Source organism: Haliotis asinina, chromosome 10 (assembly GCF_037392515.1).
Source record: "Haliotis asinina isolate JCU_RB_2024 chromosome 10, JCU_Hal_asi_v2, whole genome shotgun sequence".
In the NCBI taxonomy this organism is placed as follows: Eukaryota; Metazoa; Mollusca; class Gastropoda; order Lepetellida; family Haliotidae; genus Haliotis; species Haliotis asinina.
In genome coordinates, this window is record NC_090289.1 from 35,785,186 (window position 1) to 35,799,607 (window position 14,422).

General features: G+C 37.7%; 2 protein-coding genes across 6 annotated transcripts in view; both read right to left on the minus strand.

The window, feature by feature from the left end:
• The window catches only part of LOC137297648 (mannose-1-phosphate guanyltransferase alpha-A-like), a 510,132-nt gene that overhangs the window by 246,756 nt on the left and 248,954 nt on the right, over positions 1-14,422 (minus strand). The window lies entirely within an intron of this gene.
• The window catches only part of LOC137297637 (serine/threonine-protein phosphatase 6 regulatory ankyrin repeat subunit B-like), an 81,074-nt gene that overhangs the window by 45,585 nt on the left and 21,067 nt on the right, over positions 1-14,422 (minus strand). For 3 of the 5 annotated variants that reach the window (XR_010957692.1, XM_067829528.1, XM_067829526.1), the window contains exon 1: positions 6,122-7,398. Coding sequence is in view for 4 of the 5 variants with exons in the window: in XM_067829528.1 (XP_067685629.1) it covers positions 6,122-7,016 (895 nt within the window). In the remaining variant the exon portion in view is untranslated. Of the gene's footprint in view, positions 1-6,121; positions 7,399-8,555; positions 8,628-14,422 lie in introns of those variants that run through there. The other 2 variants (XM_067829529.1, XM_067829530.1) reach the window with 1 other exon arrangement.

Below are 14,422 nucleotides of genomic sequence, written 5' to 3' on the forward strand. Positions count from 1 at the left end.
AATCAGGAAAGTGAACATTCGCACATACCTTTTGAACTTTTTATCTCTAAAAGGTTCGTACCCGAACGATTCTGAATGATATTTAGCCCACACTCGCTTCCGGGTGATGCACATGGGGTACATACAACCATGACAATGGTGAGTAAACAGTCCCTGAAAATGGTGTGTTTGGCAATATTCAAGGATGTCATCTTGCAGAAATATTAGCTGATGGTAACCATGTCAACAGAAACTCCAATGCGTATATACTGCAGGTCAAATAATTGTGTTATATGTGGATTTTTGTTTGTGGACAGATCTGTGTCAGTGACCTGAATATATAGTCCCTCCGATCTCTAAATAGTAGCTGTTGTCTGATTGGATAGATCTATTTAACCGTCTCGCGTTTGAATGGACTGTCATTGGTTGCTCAAAGATTACATAACGCGACCTTCTACTAGGTTTTGTTAGACTCAGTGGTGGAGTGTAACGAAATACACTGAGACTAAGTTTACTTAGACTGTGGTTACTGTCTGTTTCAAATTGTTATGTTCTGACAGTGTGGTGCAATGATGCTATCTGTGTTTAGCAGATCAAATGATCTGCATCACGACTGATGCACAAGATCTATCATATGTGTTGTTTTTGTGCATGGATTGGTGCAAATACTCACTTTTTCTGATCATGACAAACCTCATTCTTATTTCAGTTAATGTATACCACCAAGGTTAGTCCAATTTGAAAACAAAATGATTGTTGTAGACTAACATCTAGTCTCTGATATGAACATATTTTATTAAAAAAAAACCAACATAAAAAACAATAATAAAACATAATGAAAAGGAACCCAGAGGATTTCTTCATTTTGAAAAACATATTCTAGACTTGCATGTGCATTCTTGGATATATTTGTTTCTGGGTCTTTAAGGCTGGAAGACGGGAAGGCATGGAAGGATGGCTGCAAGGGAGATAACTCCTGTTACCATGTCACCTATCTGGTCCTCTCTTGAAACTTGACCAAGCTTTTGGTCCCATACAACTTTGTTCATCTATGAACTTGATGTTATCTCAAGATAAGATGTTTTTAAATCTGTACATATCTACATCCATAACACTAAATGATTTAAATAACTTTGTAAATAAATCTATGCAACTTGGATATGATGACATTTGCCAGTTAACTCAGCAAGACTGACACAGATTCACACTCAAACACACTCAAACATAGTACACTAGCTCCAAGTCAAGTAGTCCCTGGTTTATCCCATAACGCTGAGGTAGTGATGGGGTGGTTAATGGTTAAAGTGTTTGCCCATCATGCTGAAAACCCAGGTTTGATTCCCCACATGGGCACAATGTGTAAAGCCCATTTCTGGTGTCCCCTACCTTGATATTGCTGGATATGTAAAACTAAGCTCACAAACTCACTCATAACCCAAAGCAAAAGTAACCATCTGTGTCTGCCAGTGGTCCTCCTAAGAAGTTTGTTTTACAACTAAAGTCCGAAATCAAATGGTTATACTGTAGAATTCTTCAAGATGTTTGGGATTGATTTGGGTTATTTTGTGTTGTGGTAAATCAATAGTGCTATCAACATTGGTGAGTTATCCATTACACAAAAATTAGGTGTCATTACTTGTATTTCTAAGGGTGAGAAACCTAAGCATTTTCTTACAAATTGGAGGCCTATTTTCTTGCTTAAAGGTCACATGCAACCAAAAAATCAAACATAATTAAAACACATTTATCACTTATTCATGACATATGATATACATTGCTGCTTTTAAAAAACAAATAAACACAATTATAAGCGTATAATCGCGGTTCAAAAGTGCAATATTTTGTACTTTGGCTTACTTCCCCCGAAACGAAGCCCTCGGGAGACCGAACCCAGTCATAGCGGGTGGATATGCATTCAAGTGTAACGACGGCTTCCGATTGGCTGTTTCATTTACTGATATGCTGAGGGTTCATTGTGTGTACAGAAAGATGATCTGTTTGATGGGCATTTTAGTCACAAGAAAGTAAGATTCTTTATGGATAACAACTTCTTCTTGTGTACTTGATGCGTCGTTTCAGTATGGATTCATTTACTGTTGTCAAACAAAATCATATACACGAAAAGAAGCCGTTATCCATGAAGAATGTATATAGAGATGTTGGGTTTGGAAAATACATGTTCTCTGAATTTGCACTCGATCCAATAAAAAATCATGTCAGTAGAGATAGTAAACTACTGCGTGGCTGGAATCTGTCATTCGTCCAAGTACAAAGCAGGACTTGAAACTGACAAGAGTTTGCACCAGTTTCCGTCAGATCCAGTCATCCGAAAAAAATGAATGTAGTTTGTTTGCAACCCACAGACATAAAAACGTCATGTGTATCACACGTGCCTAATTACATAATGTGGCAGACACGGGACTCGGGTGCACGAGTCATAAATCAACTTATTTTCTTTAAGTCGTATAGTCTGATAGGTGTTAAGTTCAAATTGCACGTGGTCAATGACTGAAGCTGTGTATTGCATGTTGTCTTTAGCAGACAGGCAGACAGACATATAGGTGTGAATAAACCAGACATTGAGCTTTCTCTGTGACAGAGACTGCTTACCACAATTAGCAAGTTGTTTTACGTAACGAGTAGATTAATTACTTGTTTGTGTACACATCCAAGATTAGACTACTGCTCACGACCTCAGACGCTGGGCATGCATACTGTTTCATGCTCCGCGAACCTATTCACTGCGCATGCGTCATGGACGCAGCGCAGCACAGCACAGCACAGCAGTTGAAACCAGTTTTCCCCCCAGCGCTGGGGGGAATTTAGTGAAACGTTTGAACTCCGATTTCGCGGGCTTTTTTTTCATCGCGTTTTTTTCAACTTTATAGGTTGAATTGGCATTTTTTATGATTTGTTTCGGTAAGTGCATACCGAGAGGTACCAGAATCTGCAAACTTGTGTTTTACGTTGCATGTGACCTTTAATGTAGTTTACTAAATGGCTTCTTCTTGTATTGCAGAAAAGCTTAAAAAACATTTTCCCATTGTAATTAATAATGACCAAACAGGCTTTATGTCCTATTGATATACTGGTGATAACTTAAGAATTTTTTATGATACTTTTGTTTTCACAGATTTGCAAAATATCCAAGGTGTGTTATTAAGAGTTGATCTTAACTAAGAACGTTAAAGTTAAATACCTGGTACCACTATGTGTTATAGAAATAGCAATCTATTCAGTAGGGTACAACACTGCATTCCAGCAAAGGTCCTCAGATTGTTTTGCATTTTGAAGTCCTTTAGCCACATCACAGTGAGTGAGTGAGTGAGTGAGTGAGTGAATGAGTTTTATGCAACACAGCAACATTCCAGCTATATGGTGGCAGTCTCTAAATAATCAAGTTTGAACCACACAATCCAGTGATAAAGAGCATGAGCACCCATCTACGCAACTGGGATACAACTGGTTAGCAAGCCTGACCACTCGATCCCATTCGTAGCCTCTCATGACATGCATGGGTCATTGAAGATCAAATGTAACCCAGATCAGTTCTCACCCTGGACAGCCACATCACAGCCAGTGGGGATCATCGTGCACCAGAGACACTGGCCAGTAAAGTCATTCAAGTTCAAACCATCCAATGCGTACAAGTCAACAAGAGATAGTTAACACAAGCTGCACTAACATAGCAATATACACCGGCTTTCACAGATCCTGCTTACCTGTTCATTCAGTGTAGTTGTTGCTATCAAGACACATCTAAAACTAGATTACCTGCAGATAAAATGTCACTCTAACTTACTTTTTTTCAAAAGAGTACAATATGCCATCGTGAATCACTGACAAGGTTTTGCCTACACAGGCCTACAACAGTTTTTTAAGATAAATGATGTTATGATAATGACTATGCATTAAGAATTCGTTTTAAAAAAAAATAAATATGTAACTGAGATTTCATTTTAAGCTGGAACTACTTCCTATCTACCTCAAGATAACATGATTTTCAGAGAAAGGGAGATCAGAAAGAAATCGATAAAGTGAACTTCTGCAGCATTTTGTCAACATGCTGAAACTTGTCTCTATCTTCCCCAGAATATCGTGATTTTCAGTATGAGATAAGGAGGAAAAAAAATCAATCACTTTGATCTCTTTGTTTGTAACACATGCCAGAGCTACTCTAGCTACTTTGAGGTTATTCCGACTTTCATATTAAGATCAGAAAATCAGCATATGTCAACATTTCGCCTTTTCTTAGAACTTGTGTTCTGACAATGTTGACATTTCCAACCACGGCTGTGTCACTCTGTGAGATAAAAGATTGATTTGATGAGATAACATGCACTGTCAATTTATGAAATAACTCTTACCTACTTTCCTACACTGATAGTTGAATCACATAGCTGTATCATATGGCTGTATCATATGGCTGTATCACATAGTTGTATCACATACTAATAGCTGTATCACACAACTGCATCACAAGACCTAGTTTACATATTGGCCAATGAAAATCCTGTTTCAAAATGCAACCTTTATATCCTGGCAAACCACAAGTCACATGCTTGCATAGTTTACTTCCTGTTTGAGGTCTGAGTGGAGCTAGCAAGTCATCACAGCCATCAATTTAAAATGATAACTATACCAGTCATCCGGTCACATCACAGTTTGTCTATCAATTCTGAGTGAATGAGTGAGTTTAGTTTTACGCCGCTCTTTAGCAATATTAGAGCAATATCACGGTGGGGACATGACAAAAGGGCTTCACATATGATACCTATCTTACAATTCTGAGAAAGCAAACATTAACTCTTATATGAGGTTACTTGTATTTGTTCACAACCTTTGGTGGTGCTTATTAGTATTTTGGATATGCCTGTCAGTTCTTGCTAGGTCTTAGTGTCATTACACCTGTGTTTTTGCTTTGTAAGTCTTGGATGCTGGTGTAGCCAAGTGGTTAAAGGTCCTAACAATACAATTGAGCATTGAGTTTAGTTCTAGGCTGCACTAGGCTGCAATATTTCAATTAAATGGAAGCAGTCTGTAAATAATTGAGTCTGGACCAGACAATCCAGTGATCAACAACATGAGTATCCATCTTCACAACTGACATAATATTGCATGTGTGAACCAGGTCAGCAAGCATGACCACCTCACCCTGTTAGTTGCCTTTTACTTATATATAAGCATGGGCTACTAGTGATCAATTTTAAGCTGGATCTTTACCAGTAAACATTAGAATAACCTGTATTTTATCTTTGTGAGAGTGGGATTTTAGGGGTCGCCTGGTGGTTAAAGGTTGTTTTGCGCTTCAAGTGTTGGTCGGTGGGGTAGTCGAGTGGCTAAAGGTCCCAAGTTTATAGTAACCTGTGTTTTTATCTTGGTAAGTGTGGGTTGGTGGGGTAGTCAAGTGGCTAAAGGTCCCAAGTTTATAGTAACCTGTGTTTTTATCTTGGTAAGTGTGGGTTGGTGGGGTAGTCAAGTGGCTAAAGGTCCCAAGTCTATAGTAACCTGTGTTTTTATCTTGGTAAGTGTGGGTTGGTGGGGTAGTCGAGTGGCTAAAGGTATCAAGTTTATAATAATCTGTGCTTAGCTGGGGTAGCTAAGTGGTCAAAGGTCTTAACATAATAATAACCTGTATTACAAATACAACTGTGTTTTTCTCTGTTTTTCACCTCGTATTGGTGGGTGGCTTGGCAAAGAGGTTAAAATGCCCACCAGGCCCACAAGGAACACCAGGTACACAAACATGCTGCATTAGAGACACAGTCACAACCTTTACTAGTAGCACACAAAGAAATTAATCTTATATTACACAGATGCTTAATATACATGACATAAGGTGCATGGTGTTTTTTATTGGAGTCTGACAAAGGTCAGGCCAAACTTAAACATAGCTTATCATTACTATCAGTATACACCTTGTAAGTCAGGATGGTAAATGAAATTTCATGCATAGCTGGATTATAAAATCAGAGTTGGAGAGTCACTTCTGTATTGAAATATGTAATGTACCATCTATGTATGTTTTGAAAATATGTATTGATTCTCAAAATGATATTGTCTGGACAACTTGTTATCTGAACAAGCTTGGTCCACACTAACAAGATTTTATTGAGTCAACAGAAACCAAACATGTACTTACGTATTAGAGACAAATCGATGAGACATCGCAGCAGATGGACAGGACCACAGGTGACAGCCAGCTTACAAAGGTCAAGGACAGCACCACGCAGCATTGTGAGCTGTATCCCAGGATTCTTCAGGTGATTCCTCAGCTCCTTCTCTTTCAGCCAGAGTGAAGGAAAATCCACCAATGCATCACCATGTTTGTAAGGATGGAACGACAGCTCTGGTGACCAGAAGATGATTCTAGGATCATCAAATCTGTCTACGTGGGAGGTTGATGAATTCAGTGCGGCAATGACCTTTTCTCTTTTTCGTTTTTCAGCCACTATGCTCTTATTGACTGGCGTACCTGTCACTACAAGAGGATGGGAATGGTACTCCTTGCAACTGCACTGAAATTCATGCTCACGGGTCATGTTTGCTGGTAGCAGCGATTCATGATGACTTGTTCGGTCTTGATGTCCAGCATTGTGATGCCTGGAGGTATACATTGCCGACCTTGTCATTGCCCTCTTCTTCTCATACATTACTGAGCGTTCAATCTGCATTTTCTTCATTTCAGGATTACGAATGTTATGCTTGTATTTTGAAGCAGCCAGTTCTATACTTCGAGTTAAATCATTTCGTACATCAGCTTTCTTTTCATCCTGCTTTTGCCTATACTCTGCAGCAGCGTTAGGTTGGTAGATCTGGAAACCTCCTGTAGTCCGTGGTACAACCTGACAAGATTCAACCATCCAACGCTGTTGGGCTGGAGAGTTTTCTCTAGGAGTCCCCGTCACAAAGACGGATTGAGTAAACTGCTGGTCGGCCATTGTTCGATTTAAAACACCTCTTGACCACAGAAACCGACTGTCCCCTCTGTCTGAGTTGCTTTTGGAATGAACTGTGTTAGGGACATAAGGTAGCATGGTAGTGATTTTTAATGATATAAATATACACTGTAATATATTATTTCTGTGCCAATGCTAAAGCTATGTATTTGTTTTACTTTAGCTTTTTGTAACTGTTACTGTTTGTTTGCTCGTATTTAAGATTTAAGGATGCCTTAAATTTAGAACTAATCACATAAATTTTAAAAAACTAAATGATCATCAACAGTTACTTTAACAACAAGTGTTTTTTCATCAGTAGTGAATAATTTCCTTGGTGTTCATAATAACTACCTTGGTGGTTATGGGACACAGTCAAAGGGACACAACTCTTGTCAATATGATTTCAGCCAAGCAAGCTATAATGACAAAGCTATAGCAGTTAGTGGACGTCAAAGGATGATAAAAAAGACAGTTTAAATCACTGGAATATACAATTATCATTTAAAGATAATAAAGTAATTAATATTAAAAATACAAATATTTTGTTTATCACAGAACTTAAATTACAAGTTAAAACTGCTATGAAATATGCACTGAACTGATTCTGTAGAGAAATTAAATATTTCACAAGTTTATTCAGCTCTGGATTAAATTTGTTTCATGTTCCTCAGCAGGGTGGGTTTTCTGATGATGGGTGCATGAGATATCATACTTTCAATTCAGAACTAAAAATACATTCTTTCATAAGACAAGAAGCTCTACGTCCAATGTTCTTGGCTTCATACTTCATCTTATTCACAGACTGGTTTCTAATCAGCATTATAAATATACATCTCTATATATGTGTGTATAACAACAATGTTTTAAATTATACAGATTTCATTATCTATATTAATGTTTCCCTTTTCTCCTCAGTTTTTCTATTCTGATGTGCATTAACTTGTAAAATTTGACAGAATCTAATTTTTTATTTCTTTTGAGTTATTTCACTTTCTTAGATTCACAGGGTAATATTTCACTGGCTTGTCAAGTGTCCGTGCAGTGTTGTGTTCTGTTCAGCATCAGCAGCATGTATGGGGTGCATGGGGCCTTATGTCACTTCAGCACGGGGGACAAATACTGGTTCGAATAATAGATTCAATCCAAGATCACAATGGTCCAAGAAATCAGAGTGCAGGTTAATGATAGGAGGAAATGGTGTGAGGGTAACAAAGCCAGTGCAAAAGTCTTCAAACAGTACTTTTTTGTAAAATGATAACAGTCAATTTTCCTTCATAACATCCTGTGGCATCACACTGAGGGAAGAGTTGTAAAATCTCCCGCACATCCACATCTCTGATTAACTAAAACAACACAGCACAAATTCTGTGTACTCATCTTAAAATGTCTCCCTTGGTGATACACAGACAGACTTGATTCACATTTAGGATTGATCTGACATTATTACAGAATGATGATTATTTATACCAAGGTGATCTTATGTAGATCACAGTCTAGGCAGTGCTGGCTGGAGGGGTAGGTCCATATCTCGCTGAACGCTGTCAATATTTAGTATTAGGTATTCAGGATGACATGGTGTGTGGCACTGGGATATTCAGGCGGGTGTAGTGTAAAATGCATGATTCTTGAATTTACCAGGAAAGGCCAGGTTTTTTATTGCGGATTCTTGACATTTTCAAAATGGGCTTGATTTTCCTTGAACAACATCTGAAACAGAATGGGAAAAACAGATAAGGAACATACAAATGCTTAGTTGACGAGTTGTAGTACCTTTGCAAAAGAGTAAAATGAATATAATAAATCACTGTCACACAAAATGAAACGAAGACCTTATTCCACAACACAGTCTTCAGTGTACCTGAGTCAATCTGAGTAAAAGACAAACAAATGTAATGAAGTATGGGAGTTGTATTGCTCAGGTGCTTTGTCAAATGTTTGCTAAGTCTTGTAACAACCAAGGCAAGTAGCATGCAGAAAGTGGGTACCCAGTGGGATAAGTTATGTGACTAATACCCTCAAATCCCTCACAGCATGGGTTATCCAGAGTAATAGTGAACTGTGACCTTGTGATGCCCTGCTGAACAACTTTGAGTTGGATACCATGCAAATCCATAATTATCATTTTTATCATTATTGCTAGATTGAGTATTAATATGACTGTTTAACTTTTCATTGTACACTCCCAGTATTTGTCCCTAGATGAAAAATATTCTATGAAACAGTCAGGAGTTCGACTGTCAAACCTTAATCACTTTCTGAAAACAAGAGTCATCAGAAGATGACATGTCCCAACCGGACCCCAGATATTTGAAAGGACAAATCATCTGACAGTTACTTGATGTTTTCTTAGATTAAGTTTTAATCGTTTCCATGGAAGTCATGAAAAATATAAATGCAATATATCTGTAAACAACAAAAGGCACCACTTCAAGATCTGTGTCATATATCTGCCAACATCTGCTGAAAGATATCAAATGGTTTTCGAGTTGTCCTCTGGAAACGAAGCCTATCCCTCCATTTTGAGACTAAGTCAATGGAAACAAGGAAAAATAAAAATGCCAAAACATTGTAAATAGCAAAAGGTACCACTTTGTGGTCTGCCTCAAATATCTGCCATGTTTTGCTGTAAGATATTGAATAGTTTTTGAGTTCTGCTCCGGAAACGAAGCCCATACCTCCATTTTCTGATTAAGTCCAAAATGTTTCCATGGAAACCAAGAAAATGATAAATCACAAAAACCTGTAAATAGCAAAAGGCACCACTTTGGGGTCTGCCACACATATCTACCAAATTTTACTGACAGATATTTAGAAGTTTTAGAGTTATGCTCCGGAAACAAAACACCTCTCACCTTTGAGACTAAGTCCGAAACGTTTCCATGGAGACCAAGAAAATAATAAATCACAAAACACTGTAAGTAGCAAAAGGCACCACTTTAGGTTCCGATTGATATATCTACCAAGTTTTGCAGAAAAATATTGAACGGTTTTTTACTTCTGCTCTGGAAACGAATTACATCCCTCTATTTTGAGTCCGAAGTCTGATACATTTCCATAAAAACGGAGAAAATAATAAATCAGAAAAACATGTAAGTAGCAAAAGGCACCACTTTGGGGTCTGCCACACATATCTACCAAGTAACACTGACAGATATTTAGAAGTTTTAGAGTTCTGCTCCCGAAACGAAACACACCTCTCACTTTTGAGACTCCGGAAACGAAACACACCTCTCACTTTTGAGACTAAGTACAAAATGCTTCTATGGAAACCGAGAAACTCAGAAATCACAAAAGCCTGTAAGTAGCAATAGGCACCACGTTAGGTTCCGACTGATATATCTACCAAGTTCTGCAGAAAAATATTGAATGGTTTTTAAGTTCTGCTCCGGAAACGAAGCCCATTCCTCCATTTTGTGACCAAGTCCGAAACATTTCCATAGAAACTGAGAAAATAATATATCACAAAAACCTGTACATAGCAAAAGGCACCACTTTGGGGTCTGTCACATATATCTACCAAGTTTTGCAAAACAATATTGAACGTTTTTTGAGTTATGCTCCGGAAACGAAGATTGCCCCACCACTAGACTAATACCAAAAAAAAATAAAAATGCCAAACCTCTGTAAATAGCAAAAGGCACAACTAAAGGTTGAGATCATTATATCTATCAAGTTTGGTCTAAAAATACTGAACGATTTCTGAGTTATGCTCCGGAAAAAAAATGATTACGGACGGACGGACGGATGACGCGTCGACTATATTCCCCTGCATTACATGCTGGGGGGATAAAAAGGAAGCACTTCAAGATCTGTATCATATACTTGCCAAGTTCTGTTGAAAGATATTAAACAGTTTTCGAGCAGTGCTCTGGAAACAAAACACACCTCTCCTTTTAGAGATTGTTGCATTTCCATGGAAACCGAGAAAACAATAAATCACAAAAGACACCACTTAAGGTTCTGACTGATATATCTACCAACAAAAAGAAAACAAAACAAAAAACAAAAAATTCCAAAAACCTGTAAATAGCAAAAGGCACAATCATAGGTTCAGTTCATTATATCTACTACTATTGCTCTAAAAATATTGAACAGTTGTTGAGTTATGCTCTGGGAACAAAATGACGACGAACGAATAGACGGATAGACGGACAAGGCATCAACTCAATCCCCACGCATCACATGTTAAGGGAAACAAAAATAGGTTTTGTACGAGCTGACCTGGCCTATCATGCCTTATTTCTACAATGGCCTTCTTCTACGAAGGTAAAATCTCAAATGACCACAGTATACCTTGGTTACAATGGCATGGGATGGTGTAGCATGGTAAGAAGTGCAGATAATCACAGTTTAGCACGGATTACAATGATATAACCAATGTATTCCATGACAAATTGTGATGACCATAGTATACCATGGTGTGCACCTTTCACCAAAACGTGGAAATAGTTCTCTTCCATTTTACCGAATTGGTTTCAGTAACTAATAACAAAGATCACTATACACGTTTATTCAGAAAACATCAACATCCATTATGTTTAGATCCATCACTTATATAATCATAAAGTCTATTAAATTATCATTGATCACTCACAAGCATTTGTAATTATTCTATAACTTTAAAATATGTACATACAACATAAAAAGATGATCTGGCTTGAAAAATTAATAACAAATGAACTTCATACCTTATGGCAGAGGACCATGTGATAAAATGCCTTAATGAGTAGAGCGATGAAGTATTAAAAGGCCTTGTTAAAAAGTATAAATGTCACTGACATTGGCTTAGCAATCCTGATGTGCCTAAGTCAATCACCTGGTATCATATATTAATTACAGTGAATTGTGCTGTAGTAAATTATCCATGATTAGGGCAACAATTAATTTCTGAAAGGCCTTGAACATGGGTGTTTATCTTACACAATATGAGACATGCAAGAGATAGTCGCTATCAGATTTATCGACCATGATACAACAGTAGGTGAAAGGTCAGTTACTAGATTTATATGAGCACACCTTTCCAACGCACAACTATATACTCAAAGGCAAAAGTAACTGTTCTTATGCATCACATTGTGATTTCCTTCAAAGCAAATTACTCGTAATAAATACTCTTATCACAAATATAAGAAGTCTGACAACATGATGAGCACATCTTTTTTAACTGGACTAAAAATCTCAGTATTCAGTGGAGTCACTGAGGCTTATAATCATTCTTCCATTCAACTGTTAAGTGAAAACATATGATAGAATTCACAAACATACAAAGGCTTTCTTAATGCTCTAATGCAGTTTCACAAAATGTGGCCAGTACATTGGAATTGTTACATACTTTCAACTGTACAGATGATTATATATAAGTGAGTGAATACTGTTTACAGCTGCATCAGAAACATTGCAGCTATTCACGAGTGCAGATGAATGAACCATGGTAACATGACAAACACACTCAACCCATCTGCCTTCACAGCTCTGTGGTCAGTCTGATACAACTCACATGATCCTAAAAATAGAAAGGTTACACTGAATGCATGCTAAAAGTAGGAGTAAATGTACTAGTCTCCTCCCTTCCTATCACAAAGATAAGTATTTAAAATTCTATTCCGTGTCAGAACTCACAAAAAATCGTTTCCAGCTGGATGTAAATAACTACAGTCTTCTCCCCTCATTGAAAGGAAGGTGGGCTAGCCTACTAGAGGGCGCTCATATCCCACCAGGTACCCATTCACTGCTGGGTGAAGTCACTTGCCTGAGGTGACATTTGTGCAACATGTTCATCAGTGTGAAATAGTGCTTCCGTCTAGTATTTAAAGAGTTAGCTTGTCACACAGAAGACCTGGGTTTGATTCCCCATATGGATACAATGTGTGAAGTCCAACGTGATACTACTGGAATATTGCTTGAATAAACCCTTATCGCTTACTGACTCACTCGCTTACTAGAGAAAGCATTCACTTTTTGCATCAAAGGCACAAATTTGATTCCCCATAAGGGTACAGTGTAAGAAGTCTTCACCTCATGCCTCTCGACATGATAATATTGGGATATTGCTAAAAGTGGCAAACCCTACTCACTCGAGTCTTCATCAAATATGCTATTCCAGAGAAGTCAAGAACCACTCACTTCTTTCATTTCATAATAGTTAATCGGTCATGGCATGAAAGACCAAAAACAGCAATATGAATCAGATGGTCAGTGGGTTCAAAACACAAGAAGAAATGCAGAGAGAATATAATTTGCACTGTGGTCAGTAACACATACATACATTTAAAAAACACACCAAAACAGTGGGTGATAGCATGAGGACTGATCAACATCATTATACAGTGTGTTACACCTTGGTAATTATTGACACTTATTAGACATGATTCATAAAATAAAGCATGTATGGGTTTGAGGAAGAGGCAAGACAAAAAAAGTCACGAGAAGTAACAAGCAAAGAAGACATGGAAAAGAATTTAACCAGGGACATATATCCCAGATGCATTATCAACGGACTGTTGCAACAGAATGTGACACTTAATCCAGTTTTTGCTACAGAGTGAGTGAGCAAGCACAGTTTTATGCCACTTTTTGCAGTGTTCCAGCAGCAACACAATAGAGGACACCAACATTGGGCTTCACACTTTGAACATAGGTCACTTAACCTGCTCCTGCAGCATGATGAGTGAACGTTTTAACCACACTGTTCCTATGCTGCCCTGGATTAACTAAAACTCAAATTTCTACGCTTAAGAATAACGGTACATAGAATAATTAGTTAAAAAATAGTCACACATTAAAGAAACAATCTGCAAATTTAGTTTGCTGTTGCATATGCCCTCTATACTACTAAATAACAAATCTCAAATTAAACATGAAAATTGGGACTGTCATGTTAATTTTCAATCTAAGCAGAAGGCAGTAATACAGATTAGATGCAGATCAAATACTCTATATGGTCTATAAGTTGCAAGAATTATGACTGTATATGGTTGTCGGATAATAATAGTAATTAAAAATAATATACAGATGGTCTAGGTAGTATGATGATACAAGCTCGATGGAGAAAAATAATAATAAATAAAATAATTGAATAATAATATAATTACATCACTGGAGCAGATCCAGAGGGGGACATGTACGCATACATGCCTCCCGTGAAAAACCTGTCATTAAGGAGCATTCCCCCTACTCCTGGATCTGGACCACAAAAATATATCTTTTAGAGCTTCATCTATACACCTGACATGCAGCAATGAACTGATGCTGACATACCTGTCCTCCCCTCCACTTGGCCAGGTGATTACATCTGTCCCCCCACTCTGCATCCATTGTATCTGATCTTACTGCTTGTAATGAATTATTCAGTGGGCACATGAGTTGGGAAGATGCAGACTTATGAAAGAAAATTATCTCAGGTCTTGCCTGTCTCTGACTTCAGTGTCAGCAACTAGTACTGACATTACAGAGCATAAAAGCCTATAAAACCAGTTTGAACACTAGGATGAATGAATGTTGAT